This window comes from Electrophorus electricus, chromosome 11 (genome assembly GCF_041902795.1).
Source record: "Electrophorus electricus isolate QZ-2024a chromosome 11, ASM4190279v1, whole genome shotgun sequence".
NCBI classification, from domain to species: Eukaryota; Metazoa; Chordata; class Actinopteri; order Gymnotiformes; family Gymnotidae; genus Electrophorus; species Electrophorus electricus.
Window position 1 is genome coordinate 21,405,000 of NC_137507.1, and position 15,389 is coordinate 21,420,388.

General features: G+C 38.3%; 1 protein-coding gene across 8 annotated transcripts in view; it reads right to left on the bottom strand.

The window, feature by feature from the left end:
* esyt2a (extended synaptotagmin-like protein 2a) overlaps positions 1-15,389 on the bottom strand; it is a 41,148-nt gene extending 25,759 nt beyond the window's left edge. For 2 of the 8 annotated variants that reach the window (XR_014125837.1, XM_081722767.1), the window contains exons 1-7: positions 14,417-15,389; positions 9,882-9,923; positions 9,325-9,459; positions 8,684-8,760; positions 8,335-8,407; positions 6,245-6,334; positions 2,195-2,250 (exon numbers count right to left, since the gene is read on the bottom strand). Coding sequence is in view for 7 of the 8 variants with exons in the window: in XM_081722767.1 (XP_081578893.1) it covers positions 2,195-2,250; positions 6,245-6,334; positions 8,335-8,407; positions 8,684-8,760; positions 9,325-9,459; positions 9,882-9,923; positions 14,417-14,797 (854 nt within the window). In the remaining variant the exon portion in view is untranslated. The remainder of the gene's footprint in view (positions 1-2,194; positions 2,251-6,244; positions 6,335-8,334; positions 8,408-8,683; positions 8,761-9,324; positions 9,460-9,881; positions 9,924-14,416) is intronic. The other 6 variants (XM_081722766.1, XM_081722765.1, XM_027020844.3 and 3 more) reach the window with 4 other exon arrangements.

Sequence of the window (15,389 nt, forward strand, 5' to 3'; positions counted from 1 at the left end):
GTGCAGTACCCATGTCCCACTTATCCCTTACAGTGATAAGGAAAAATGAAGATGTGCAGAATCAGCAAGGACCTCAGACCTCTGCTCAAGGCCTCAATAAGTCTTCATATTTTTGCAGCATGGTACTGCAGCATCTGGTCAAGTACCAGGTGCATAAACCTTTATTTATCATAATAATAAGCTTTATTTATATAACCCTTTTTACCTTTTAAGCAAGGTTTTTGATGCGTTTCATAGAACGATACAAGAGGAACAAACATTTTTAAAGCATAAATCACAATATAATTGAATAAATTAAGTTTAAAAAATACATTATAAAGCAAAGAACAACAGAAATACACAACAGAATAAAGTAGAGAATTCCACAGCTTAGGGCTACAGCAAGAAAAGGTCTAGACTCTCTTTAGCTGGGTAGCAGCTATAATTAGCATGTTACTGTTGGTAACATTCAGTTCACTGAAGTATAGTTGGGCAACACCATGAAGGCATTTGAATATCCTCTTAAAGTCTATAGTGATTTTAAAATACAGCTTCTTCCTAACCCATTAGGTTTATGCAATCATCTTATTTTCTCCCCGATCAAAATTAACTACCTTCATAAATAACTAACTCATCACAGTGCAACATTAATGACAGTAGTTATTCAGACTCTCTAAGGTCCATTCACACTGTCAATTTGCATTATTTAATTCACTAATTAATAACAGGAATTGTTTTTAGCATGCAATATCTCCATATTACACAGTTTAGTGTTTCAAATGCAGATATGTCTGAGGATCAAAACTGTCATATACACCGAGTACACGGCTAAACTTTAGCTATAAGTGTAACTGGTCAATTTGACAGTACATCTGTTTATCTAGGTTGCTATTGTTCGTATTATGAGCAGTTTAGCAAGTAAAAGGTAGCTACTTGTTCTGTAGAATAGTATTCCAAAAAATATTTATTTGTTGTACTTTGAAACTAGCCTTTTTAGCTGAACATATTGTCTGACATTAGCTATCCACATTTCTGTCAAAAGGTAGGTAGCTCGCTATCTAACATAGCCTTATATGAGCCAGTAGTCCATTGCGATCCCAAGAAACATCACTTAATTTGGCAAGATGGCCATCTTTTAAGATGAATTCTACATTTATTTTAAGCTTTAAGCCTGTTTAATGAACATTATGGTGCAAATCTTCAAGTTGGCCACCAGAGGGCAATAATATCTGACTGGGAGTGTGTGTTCAAATTTGTACGTGAATGCGATGGAGAGAAATATGGTGGCAAAAAGACTAAACTACGACACACAGGCAACACCCTTTATATTAACAAAGTGTGTGAAAGCAAGACAAAAAGAGAAGTGTAGAAACTAAACAGGATTTCAATGGTAAACCTATTACGGACTCAACTTTTGAAATCAAAATGTGCTATGGTATAAAGGGCAGCAACAAACACTCCACCCACTGCATCATTAAACACACTCCCACACCCACACCCACAAACCCAGTCTAACAGTGCAGGGCTTAAATTAATTAACTGTGCAGCGGTGAATTCAGTAAACTAAATTTAAAAATAGCTGAATTCAATGTGCTGTCACACAGCAGCGATCTGAATTACACAATAACCGTCCCACAGTGCAGAGTGTTTAGTTGAATGATGCAAATTCGCAAAGAAATATGATTCCTCTCTCAATGTGGTTGCCTGGGGGTATACTCTTACAAGCAGTTCCACAAGCAGAGCAGCCTTTGAAAATGTGAGTGTGCTTGTAAATGTGTATGTGAGTTTAAAAAGTAGGTCATGCCAGAGAGGATGCTCCAAGAACTAGCACACCTGATTGTAAGAAAAATTGTGTTTGCATGTATGCATTTTTACACTGTCTTTCATAAATTTCAATTTTGAGACATGCTATTCATCAAGCCCTGAAATCCATCTTATTAAGCACATAAGATGTGCTTCACGCATGTTCTAATCTAGACCTTTGAAGTCTATTTTATAATTGGTGATTTTGAAGTTGATGTGAGTTTTTGTGGAGCTCGTTATGTTCGGTGTACTTACCCTGAGGCAAATATGGTTATAACCCTGAAAAGGGCCATAAATGAAAAATATGTAGCTCTGTACTATTTACATCTAGTGCCTAAGCATAAGTGAGTAAACCATTATCATCTAAAAGAGGTACAACACAACACAACACAACATCAAGTCTTTTACTTACTTTAGTCCTGGAATGTCCAGTATGTTGGTCAGACCGGTCCAGTTAATATCCAACATCTGAAAAACAGACACACATATTTGTACACTGGGACAGTGTACAAGTGGTCCTGGAGGTTATCTAAAGTGAAGCTGGATGTTGAAATATTTGTTAGAGCAGCGAGCATTCACCTATTGCCTAATAATTAGCTCACAAGTGAAATCAAGTTACATAGACAGAATACATCGTTGCTAGATAAACAGTGTAGGACCTGCTATATGCATGTGTAAGGCAACTGGTAAAGAATGACTAAAGAAAAAAAAAAACCAACATAAAATAGCTTAAGCAGTTTATGACAGTAATCTTATGTTTCTCGTGTCAATACAAATTCACTATTATAGTACAGTATTGAGGGATAACATTTTTAAAAATACAGAAATTACCTAAAGAGGCATTGCAATCTCTTGCTCCATAATCACCTTGACAACTCTGACTGTGATGACAGCTCTGTCCCCGTCTTTTATCCTATCATATAAGTACGTCAGCAGTGCTAATGTTACTGTTCGGATTTTTAGCTGTGTTTTCACTGAGAGACTATTGCCTTACTGTTTTGTACACTGTATATAATCTAAGATCATATTAAAATTGTTTTTCATATTCGTTATATTAATTTGTAAATACAGCGTAATATGTAAATAAAATTGTCTTATAAATTACAGAAAATAGAAGATTAGTGGTGCATGGTCTAGCCATCACACACACACACACACACACACACACACACACACACACACACACACACACACACACACACACACACACACACACACACACACCTACCTATGTACACAAACACCCCTACACATGCCAACACAGAGCACAGTTGCCTTGCAGAGCACCAACCTCCAGGTTTCTGAAACTATGTTCAAAAGTTAAAAGTTTTGATCAGCATCAGACTTGATGCTCAATTGATTACTCTAGGTGTGCATTAGTATCTGAAATTATCCCTAAAGTAAGCCCTGTCATCTATGCACCAAAAAGTAATGTTGACTTTAAGGCTTCATGAACACCAGGCAGAAACTGTCTACAAACCTGTTATTCTGGAAGGGAAAATGGACAAGTTCGCAGATGACTTCTAACTGTGCCTTTGTCACCTCAATAAAGTCATCATCCAGTGCCAAAAACCTGAATGCCTAGGGTCAACAAAACTCTCAGATGACGTGACGACAGTGCTTCACTATGTGTCTCATCTTCAAGTACCCTCTAATATACAGTTACTATTCTGAAACTGTTTTATACAGTTTAGTTAATCCTACAGTAACATGGAATGGCTGCATGACTGTAAGAGTGCTAGGCCATCCAAAGACCTGCAAGTCATGAAAATCTAAAGAGCTAAATGATCTAAAGATCATTTTCCTTTGCATTTCCACTTCTGAGGAAGTAATGCACAGGCTTCCAGACTGTGTGGTGGAAGAGTTTTAGTGTGCTGCTGGTTTAGAGACCATGATGCTGCTATGAAATGGTTTGCATCACCATTTCCATATGTGGAATTTTAGACCACTAGATGACAAAAGTGTTTGTTTTTGTGTGTGTGTGTGTGGGGGTGGGGGGGGGGCATGATGCATGTGTACAATTGTTTAAATATTTATTGGCAAGAAGACTTCCAATATGGAATGCAGGGAGATAATAGGCCAACTATATGTATAATAAATGCTTTCCAATCCTTGACTGCAATGAACATGAATAACTATAAATTACTCTACAAAATGAATGGAATACAATATTGTCCTTTTATGCCCTTTAACCAGTAACTCAGTAGTCATGGCATTAAACATACAATGTAGAAATGAAATTTCTGATGCTGGCTTTGCAATGTCCACTACAAGAACTAAACCAAGGTAATGAGAGTTTAGAAGAAATGCAGAACAGTTCTGCAACAAACTCCCTAGATGTCAGCTCAGCAGGATGGACAACATAGCAAGGAGGCCTGTGTGTAAGTATAACACAAAGGTTCAGAAAACACACAGACAGTACAAGTGTTCAAGCATTCACTTATCTGATAATCAATTCAATAGCCAAAAACAACTAGACACACACTCCCTGGGTTAGGTAAAGTGATGGCTTTAACAAATGTATCACAAAATAATATAGAAAGTTGCATGATACAAAATCCATTACTGTACTATGTTTGGTATATCGATGTGCTGTTGAAGCATTTTATTGTATTTTAAAACACTCACACACAGCCCAACCAAAGAGGTGCCGCACCCTTATCATGGTATACAAGTATCCACCCAAACCCTTTGGGCAGGGATGACGCAAACACGCAAACACATGCGTACGCGCGCGCACACACACACACACACACACACACACACACACACACACACACACACACACACACACACACACACACACACACACACAATGAAAGAAAAAGCTCACACAAGCACACACTGAATACAAAGCATAAAAAACTTCACAGGCATTCTTCACCAAATATGGCCATGCTCGTAACGGTCTAGCTGCTTAGAGAGTCTAGAGATGGCACAGAGCACAAGGGAGGTTATTATAAGACTAATGGGACATTTAATCACTGAGCACGGCTCTATTTCCAAAAATACACTGCACTTTTTATTGACAAATGATGCACAGTCACCTACCAATAAGGGTGAACTATTCAATTCAAACAGAAATGAAACTCAGCTAACAGAATGACCTTGTTCTTGTGAGAAAGTAAACAAATTATTAAAATAAATCTATTTTGGATTTATAGCTTGTCTCAGCTAAAAAACAACAAAAACCCTTACAGAAACAAAGCACTATTTTGAGTTGCTCTGGAGAAGAATGTCCAATAAGTGATGTAAATCTAAATATAAATGTACAGAATTCTGCAATTCTGTGCAATGAGATGACCAGTACTGACAACCAACTAAATTCAACATATATAAAAGTAATGTGAAAAGCTCCATTGTTCTTGATATATATTATTATTTAATTGCTGAAGGAGTGTAGGATGGACCATGGGAGCTACTGGGGTCAATATTCTAGTAAACAGTGACCCTGCAAGCAAAGATATGGAAGGGGAATGGGTTTCAAATGCAACTCATTTTCTTCAAATCACTCCACTAATCCAAGATATTGCAAGTATCTGCAAGGAAGAATTTGTTGTTTCTTCTGCTTTTGCTAGTGGTGTTCACAACCAGACCGACTCTCCTCAGCTTCAATGTAAAACTGCAGACCTGCGTGTGGTTGGGACCTGCTGAGGCTACAGATGTGATGAGTGTGAGATGCTGTGTTACAGTGTAAAGCATTTAACTGAGGGTATGTGTGTGCGCTACTGAATCTGCGCATACCAGAGAGCAATTTCATAGAGCAATTTTAGGGTCTACTCCTAATTCTTGACACACCCAAGACAATAACAGTTCCATGAGTCACCTATAAACAAGCCCTGAACCAGACTTTTCAAGTTGGAGAGGCACAGTGCACACCCCTGATTCAGTTAATCATCACTTTCCTAATCAGTCAGGAGTGCTGGTGATTAAAAAAAAAAAAAGTAGTGGGACAGCTCATCACAATTAGAGCTTGAGAATGCATTCTTAAAAGCAGCATAACTGATGGTCTGTACTGAAATAAACACATGGTTAGATCCTAAAGACCTGTAAACACTAGACAAGAGTGTGAGTTTTTTCCTACTGATTATAAAATAAAATGACAGAAAAACAAGGATAACTTCTTTGTCAGAACCAGCTGTGTGTCACTTTATTGTTAAACTGAAACAAAGAATATTTCTTTTTGTTCACCAAGATTAAGGATAGAGTTAGGGTTAGGCTTAGAAACTTCCTGTAGATAGTTACACACATGTATTTACAGGTAGTTACATATAAATAAAATACATATGCAACACATACATCTCCATGACCAGACAAGGAATACAAATAAAAACAAACTTGGGTATGTGCGTGTGCATATAAACATTCTAACCATTGTTTATATATATTCTGTTATGCAAAGAATGTTGAGCAACCTGCAAAAGAGTCTAAAGGTGAACGTGCGTGTGCATGTGTCTCTTACAGGCTTTTTGAGGAAGAAAACAGATAGTGCTCCAATCAGAGGCATGTTTCCTAGCAATGGCTCCATGATCACTCTTAACACTCCATGTAGCTAAAAACAAAACAAAATATAAAAACATTAAAAACATTTTCATCACAAACAACTTTTTAAAATGCAAAGCAGTCATTTGCTATTCTGTTTGGCACCAGCTATCCATGATAACACAATTATACTTTTTTTGCAGTTTGCTGGCTGAACCATTGCTTTTTCTTGCAATTTATCAGTCTTCTTTCTAATTTCTAAGTTCAATCATTGCAGGTGTATAACAACTCAGTAGATGTATATACTGCTACTACTACTACTACTACCACTACTACTACTACCACTACCACCACCACCACCTACGCCAACAACAGGTGAACAACTCAACTGCTCCCAAGAGGTATAGGGTTGTACATATTCAAAGGGAAGGGACCCCTAATGTTTTGTACACTGTGTATAATCTATAATGGCATCTAATGATAAATGGTAATGATAAATACAGCTCATTTCTCATTATTTGAGAAAATACAGTACTGACATAATACTAAAAATATGAGCACTATAGGTTACGAATAAGTTATTGCATATTGGGTAAATCCCATAAAATGGCAGGCTTAGTAGTGTGTGACATGGCCAGAGATACAGACACACAGATACAGACACACAGACTAGAGCTTTTTCAACGTGATGGAAAAGTCATGACTAAATAAAACAGTAATGTTCTAAAATAAAGTAGCAGTAAAAATAGATGATAGATGATGATACTAGTACTCTACAGCACATTAGTACCCTAGAGTACATTAGAACAACAAAGTAGTACTCTACAGTATATTAGTACAAATTTAGATTTTCACAAAGTTTACTGCCTCAGTTTTTTTTTTAGATCCTTCTGTCAGATGTTTATATGGTATAGTGAAGTACAATTATATGCATTTCATAAGTTTTTTAACTTTATTAACAAATACAGCCAGTTTAAGAAATATTTACAGTGTTGACCTTTCCTTTTTTAAGACTTATGCAATTCCCCTTGGCATGCTGGATATCAGCCTCTGGGCAAAATCGTGACTAATGGTAACCCATTCTTGCCCACCCTCTTTTTGAGGATTGACCACAGGCTCTCAATGGGATTGAGATCTGGGGAGTTTCCTGGCCATGGACCCAAAATTTCAATGTTTTGTTCACAGAGCCACTTGGTTATCACTTTTGTTTTGTGACATGGTACTCCATTATGCTGGAAAAAGCATTGTTCATCACCAAATTGCTCCTAGATCGCTGGGAGAAGTTGCTCTTGAAGGATGTTCTGATACCATTCCTTATTCATGGAAGTGTTCTTAGGCAAAATATTGAACAACTGTACTGGCCATGACTGTACATAAGTACAGCACACTAGTAGTGTACAGTACATTCAACTCTCTCTACCTTCTCTATCCGCTATCTCTGTCCTTCCTAATTCTCTGCAACCAACAGCTGACCTACAGAAGAACATAAACCTGTGATCACCTACTCATCAAACAAATTCAGCAATATTCAGATCTTACATACCCCCAACACACACACACACACACACACACAAACGGTCATCACTGTGTAGAGTCATTCAGATAATTACCAGTACTCTTATGAAATGTTAAAAGCAAATAGTACTGAACTTGGAGAGATGAAGCTCACCTGCACTGCAGTACTACAATAAATCTCACACACACACCACCCCTCCACATGCACAGACACACACCACCCCTCCACATGCACAGACACACACCACCCCTCCACATGCACAGACACACACCACCCCTCCACATGCACAGACACACACCACCCCTCCACATGCACAGACACACACACACCCACAGACACACCCCCACCCGTGCGCACACACCCCACACATGCCCAGACACACCCCCCCACCCGTGCGCACACATACACCCGCACACACCCCCCCACATGCACAGACAGACACCCCCCCCACATGCACAGACAGACACCCCCCCCACATGCACAGACAGACAGACACACACACACACACACGCACAGACACAAAACTGTACTATATCACCACATGCAATATTTACCTGTATGCTCTTGATTCCTGCTTTGCAGTAGTATTTCCTAATTTCCACATCGATCTCTGTGTTCCCAACAAAGCTACACACACACACAATCCCACAATCAAGCAAACACATTCAAGTGATGCTTAAGAATCACAGTCAACCTGAAACTTGCTCTGTCCACCAACACAAACCACAGGAAATGTATACATTGTGTTACAACAAAAATACTTATCTGAAGATATTATTTTCCAAAAGCATTTTATGGTGGAATACTAGAACCTGTCCTGTGATGTGAAATAAATCCTGACTGGACGTTTAGATCATTAAAAAAAATAGTTAGACAAAGTTATCACTTTCATGTGCATCTCACCTGATTTGCAGGTCCATTATAATCTGTCGTTTGTCAACATTCTCTGTGTAGACCTTCACTCCATTGATTCTCAGAGGCTGGAGAGAGGAGAAGAGAGACAAAGATAGAGTGAGTGAGTGAGTGAGTGAGTGAGTGAGAGAAAAAAGGAAATACAGATAGTGACTGTGCATCTTATACTTTTTGGTACTTATGTATTCAAAGATCTTGAACTAAATAGTCCATAAACAAAAAAGATGCTTTAAGGATTTCTATTTCCATGAAATCTAGGACAATTTGCAGAAAAACTGACTGTAGTAGGCATGTTTTAACACCATTTTTATTATGAAAAGAGTAAGAAGAGACACTGTGTTGTGTGTGGTTATGTCTCTACTAGAAATGAAGCAAACATGACCCTTTATTCTTTCATCATCATATTTTATTAGCACTTAATCTTTTAAACAATCATACAGGATTAAAAATTGTTTATTACATTATTTTAATGTTACTGTTTGCTATCTTGTGGAAGATTTTGTGTGTGCACATGTGTGTGACTGTGTGTAGCTTGACACAGTAACATACTGTGAATAGGACACTGTAGCTTGTGTATGTATGTGTGTACACTGACAGACACATTAACTCCCACAGAATGTGTGCTTACAGACCTTATCCCCCATGTCTATCTTGGAGAAGCAGAAAGAGCTGAGGTGTGCATTCGCTCCTTTGACAGCTGGCTCGATGGTGTCACGGAAGAGTTTATCCACAAACTGACAAATATATGGCCACATCTGCAGAACTGTCTGAATATGGGAGTGAGAGAGAAAAACTTTGTAACAGACTGGCTATTCAAATTGGGATTGATTTCTGTCACACTAGCAGAAACACATACACAGAAAGCACTGTCAGTTTAAATGTCTGAACAGGTACACTAAGCAGTGAAAAAAATTAAAACATAAAGGTGCTTCCATCAACTTTTATTGATGCAGTAATAGTATGCAGAACACTGGAATTTGTCCAACTTCTGTTTTGTCCAACAATTCGCCAAAGGCTCCTTCATCCATTAATAATTTAGGTAACGTAATGAAAAATTTGAAAAGTAAACAAATTTTACAAAGTACAAATCCTTAAAAATTGTACTCAAGTAAAATAAATGTTGACTACACTACTGGTACACACATGTGCCTCACAAATGCCTCTGTGTGTAGGTGTAGTATTGTTGCACCTTATTGAGCCATTCCACTCTTTCAACATCAGGAAAATGAACCTGAAAGAGAATAACATTATGGGTATTCATGTCAGTCCAATTGATTCACTTGCCTATTCATTCAATTCTGCATTATGCATTCAGAACACACAGACAGAAAGACAGATAAAGGGAGAGTACAGTTTTAAGTTAGTTTGCCAGTAATATGAATCATTGCCACTGTGAATGTTGCATAATTCTGACTATAAGACCAGAAAGCACAAATGTTATCCTACAGCACTAAAATAATCTGTCTCCTGTATTCATCTCCCTATTATCCCTTCATCTGTCTCACAGGAAAAGCTATTTTCTGAAACTCTAGGGTACATTTTCGGGGGAAATAAAACAAAGTACTAGAACGCAAGAATGTTGATGTTTTAGTTGCAAATGTCCTCCAAAAGTAGGGGCCATATATCTGGACCTGTGCTGGACAGTTTTACAGGTTTCTTTTACTCTTTAACAACTAATGTTTAGGAATTAATAATTAGTAATAAAATATCCAAGGAACATGTGTATTTTCTAAGCATTTCCTTCTGTGGGTAGAACCCACAGTAAGAATATCAAAATATTTTTTAAACTTTCTCCTGTGGGAGTGAATCCTATGAGTCACAACCTTGCTGTTTCCCCGAGTGCACACACATGGTAACAGGGAGGGCGTAGTAGCTACATGCTGCAACTAAATGGCTGATGCTAGACATTCCGCAGTATTAGAACAGGTGGCAGGGCTCTGGAGGCACAAACCTACAGGCAAACGTGTCAACCCACATTTTAAAGATGGCATAATTAATTAGCTTACATTTAAAGTTGGTAACCAGTTTAGTAATAAACCAATCAATGCTGGTTCATGACATTGTAAGGTTTTATTTCATCTTGCCTAAATTCTCAAGCCCACTAACCTATCCCTAGAACATTGTAGAGGCTGTTCAGTAATTAAGATATATCTAATTACAAACAAAAACAAGAACTAGTGTTTTGCAGCTAGATCACTAACCACCCTAATTATGATCTTCGGTTTAACCTACAACAAGGAAAAATCCAATATGAAAAGTCAAGATCTGTGAACAACATTTGCAGGTCTGAAAAATATGGTGGGAGTTTGAGATTCCAGGAATCAGCAATTGATATTGTTAGGTTCATACATTTTCATAAAGGTATAATATCATTATATATATGATGAATTAATTCTACTACATCTACTCTGAAACCAGAAGGCTCCCTTTGTAATGACAATCTCCATAATTGGTGGCTCCTTACACACTGTTCATCACAAGGACACAACAGGACTTCATTTAGCTAGATAATGTAATTCAAAGTTCAAAATTATTCAGTAGAACACAGTTTATGTTTAGCAAAGGTTATCCAGGTCCCCAAGAAATCCTGTTTTACATTATGTTGATCAACTGGTTCTTTGTTTAATAAAAAACAAGCAACAAAAAAAAGATGCGAGTTCTGCTAATCATGAGTAAATGAACATGTAATGTCGGTCATGCTTGGTAAGAAAGCTTATCGCAACATCAGAACAAAATTGAAGAACTTGCTATGGAACCAAAATTAGGCTATTACAGCCCTTCACTTTTTCACATATACTTGTACCATATAAGTATATATACCATTACCATAATGACCCATAGCCACATATTGTCCCTTAATAAACAGTGAGGCAGATGCTGTCATATTCCACAGTTGGCAGGTTTGACTGGAAGCCAGCAGGATGGATTTGAACCAAGAAAAATGTAGAGCTGATGTGTAGATACCATTGGAATGCTGAACTGGCCTTTAACACTGCAATTAATAACTCATGCTGAATAAGCTGAACCAAACTCTGCAATGAGACTTAACACACCTAGGTCTGTTTTAATTCACATCTACTGACTTTAAGATCCAAAGAAGCCAAAGAATTTCATATATTCAGTGTAAAAAAGCAGGACAAGCTGTACAAAGATAAACAGTCAAATTAATTTATATGGGCATAGTAAAGAAAAGATGGATCTGGAACTCCATTAACCTACTGAACAAAATAAAAATTACACTTTGCATTTGAGCCAATCACTAATCATTTTATTACACTCCTAAACTCAATAAATAAACAAAACTTGTAATATGTTTCTTTTACACTTGCATCATGACACCAAATGATCTTTCTCTTCTTGAATTTTCATAGTGGTAGTAAGCTTTTCTATGTAATAAAACAGAAGTTCAGTGCATCAACAGACAGGTGTCTTGGCTGCTGATGTTTGTCAGAATCTTATTTTTAAAAAAGGCTGTGTGACTACGCACTTTAAATATGTCTACAAATCCCCTCATACCTAATGAATTATGAATGACACACGGGCTGTACAGACATATTAAACTGAACCAGCCAGCACCACTGAGCTCACTGCTTCAGTTTAAGGCAGCACAAAGCTGAATCTGTAGCTACTTGAATTAAGAGGTAATAAAATTACAGTCCTCTTTGACAAAGTCCTACAGACTGTCCATTCATTCTTTACCTAAGAGCCAAGTGTGTTAAAGACGCCAACCTGTTAACATGAATCGCTCATTTAACTACCAGTGATTATAAAATCTGGGACTGGATTTCGAATCAAGGTATACATTTGGGGACCATGTGCTAAACCCAAAGTTAGCCCCATGCCTTTTGCTAGCAAAACACTATCAAAAAAATGTATCAAACAGGGTTTGTTTAGAGCAGGAAATTACATAAAAAATTGCACTGCTGAGGTGATGCCAATAAAATGAATGGAGATTACTGTAGTTTATACTTCCTGTAGCACAAATTAGAATTGTGTGTATTTAAAAGCAGATGGAAATGTTAATTTCCAAATTATTACTGTGTTAATAATATAAATCGGTTTATTGCTCAATAGCATATGACATTGCTGGCCTCATACACTGACCTGCTCTACTTCTAGAGGCCTGAGCAGTACACACACCCCCACCTACCAAACAAACTAAGAGATCCTAGAAATCCAACCTTAATCTAACACACCTATCAAGTTAATGAAGGCATCTAAATATAAAATTTTGAGTTTATTGGTATTTTGTAAATATTTACAACAAATATGCTCAGTGGTTACAGTACTTGACTTGTAATCAGAAGGTTGCTGGTTCAAGCCCCACCACTGCCAAGTTGCCACTGTTGGGCCTGAGCAATTGCTGAAGCTGTATTCAGTCATAATTGTAAGTTGCTTTGGATAAAAGCTTCAGCTAAATGCTGAAGTTCACTGATCCAGGGATCAAGAGAACCATCTAAAATTGCCTATTAAATGTATGACAACTGGCATCACTATCTCTCAGCATATGATCAGAGAAATCTTCTGTCTGCATGTACAACCCTCATCCATACATAGTACAACTGGTTCTTTAGGATCATCAAAATAAAGAGCCACTACACTACAGAGTAGAAATATATTAAATAAAATTTCCCCCACTAATATAACAAAGGCCACAGAAAAAAAATCTGATAATTTCAAAGATGGGCTACTTTCCATTGTGAACCTCGAGTGGACTCATATCTGGCACATGTTCATATGACCTCAATAGGAATAGTCATGCATCATGACACTGTAAAGGGTAGGTGGAGATCGCTGCCACATACCCTGCTGGGCCTTCTTCCACAGACATCTCTCAGCACAGAAAGAACAATAGATGCTAAAATAAATTTTGCTTTTGCACCCTTTTTCCATCTTCCAAATGATTTTTGCAATGAATGCCTTCACCAGAATGTAATTCAATGATTACTGTTGTTCTTGAATTCAGTCAAGTTGTGTACGTTATTGCTTTCATAAATGTGCACATTTGGATCTTTTCAGGGCAGAAGTCTGTTGGCGCTGATGAGTCACCAGCATGAATGTGAACAATTAAGGAAAAAATCAGCACCAACTTTTAAGGCCCGTAACAGTCTTAGATTAGATAAAATCTACAAGAGAGCACATCCCACCAATAGTGTTGCTATTTGTTTTTGCGCTCAATAATGCTTACCAAGCCCCTCATCTGTCAGAAAAAAAAAGGTACACTTCTTCCTTACTTCTCTAGAAAAAAAAACGCAACCTGAAATTCTGACCTCAAGGATCTTGTTTTAGCTGAAAAGCGGTCATTGGCAGTTCTTCAATGTTTTAGAAAACTAAGTGCTGTTACTTCTCTCTGTTAAGATATGTATCTTCTTAAACAAGGATACGAGCATATGAACAGCATTCTGCCTTCGGGCATCTACAGGCGGAAGAAGATTCATTTCTTCCAGGCATCGTGCCGTCGCTGGGCATCAAAGCCCGACAAAGCTTTTCAGTAGCTGCACTGTACCTTCAGCAAAGTCGGACCTTGTTCCATTTCCCACCCCCACTTCTGCTAAAATTACTACCGATACACGACGTTGCGTCACATAGCAATGTAGACTGAAGGTTAAAACTAAAGATTGGGTTAGGAGCAGGGGTAAAGTTCCCCATTAATCATATTATGCATCATTTTAGAAACTCAAAACATAAACAATGCCAGCGCGTATAACTTGGCACCACACTCACCCACGGCGGTAGCTCTGAAGTTGGCAAAGTTTGTCGTATTTCTTTCTCTTCGTGCTCGAAAAACGCCAGAGCACGGTTCACTTGCTGAAACCTCGTTCCCTGGTTCCGTTTAAGCCAAAACAACACAGCCAGTCCAACGAGGATCCAACTGAAACTGAACTCGAAATAACCCAACACATAAATAGGGAGAACCAAAAGGAACGTCTTCGCGAATTTAATTCCCGTGTTTTTGGCATCTTCTACCGAAGAAGGAGGCTCGCTGTCCGGTTCCAGATCAGCAAGTGAGTCCGTTTTAGAGTTCAGGGTGTACGGATTCGAGCTCGGCCCATTCTGTTTAGGTGTTTCTGGTTTAGGGTCCACTCCATTTACCGCTGCACACATTTCCGAATAGTATGATACACTTCCACAAGACGAAAACCGAACAAACGTAGCTTAAAAGCATCCACAAAGCAACTGAAATAAATGGAGCATTACTTCAAACAAACGAGAAAGATATTTTCCACTTCTAACGACCGCGCAGTATTTGAGGTCCTAGGACGCACTTCCTGAGATTGCTGCTGACTGAATCACTTTGTGCTAAAGAGAAACTGCGTAGCGTCTCGGACTGCTCCGTCTGATCTTGACTTACATGGAACACTTTTCTACCTAGCTAATAAACAATTTTTTATACACTTTCGACTGCCATTTTACTGCTGGCTGGGTGTGCGCTTGCCACGTCTTAGTAACTGACCTACACAACTGCTTTTCGCACGGAAGCATTAGCTCTCTAGCATGGCGTCTCACCCTGGCCGTGTACGGTAGTGCGTCTCCACATCCTGCCACAGACGTGCGCTTTGCCCGTGCCCACAAATGCACACAAGTACATTCAGGGTGGGGGCACAAACACGCATACTCTTATAGACTCCCACTATACATTTAGTTTACAATAGACCCCCGTCCTGCTCGTATTACAAAAACGAAGTTGTGACGCTGT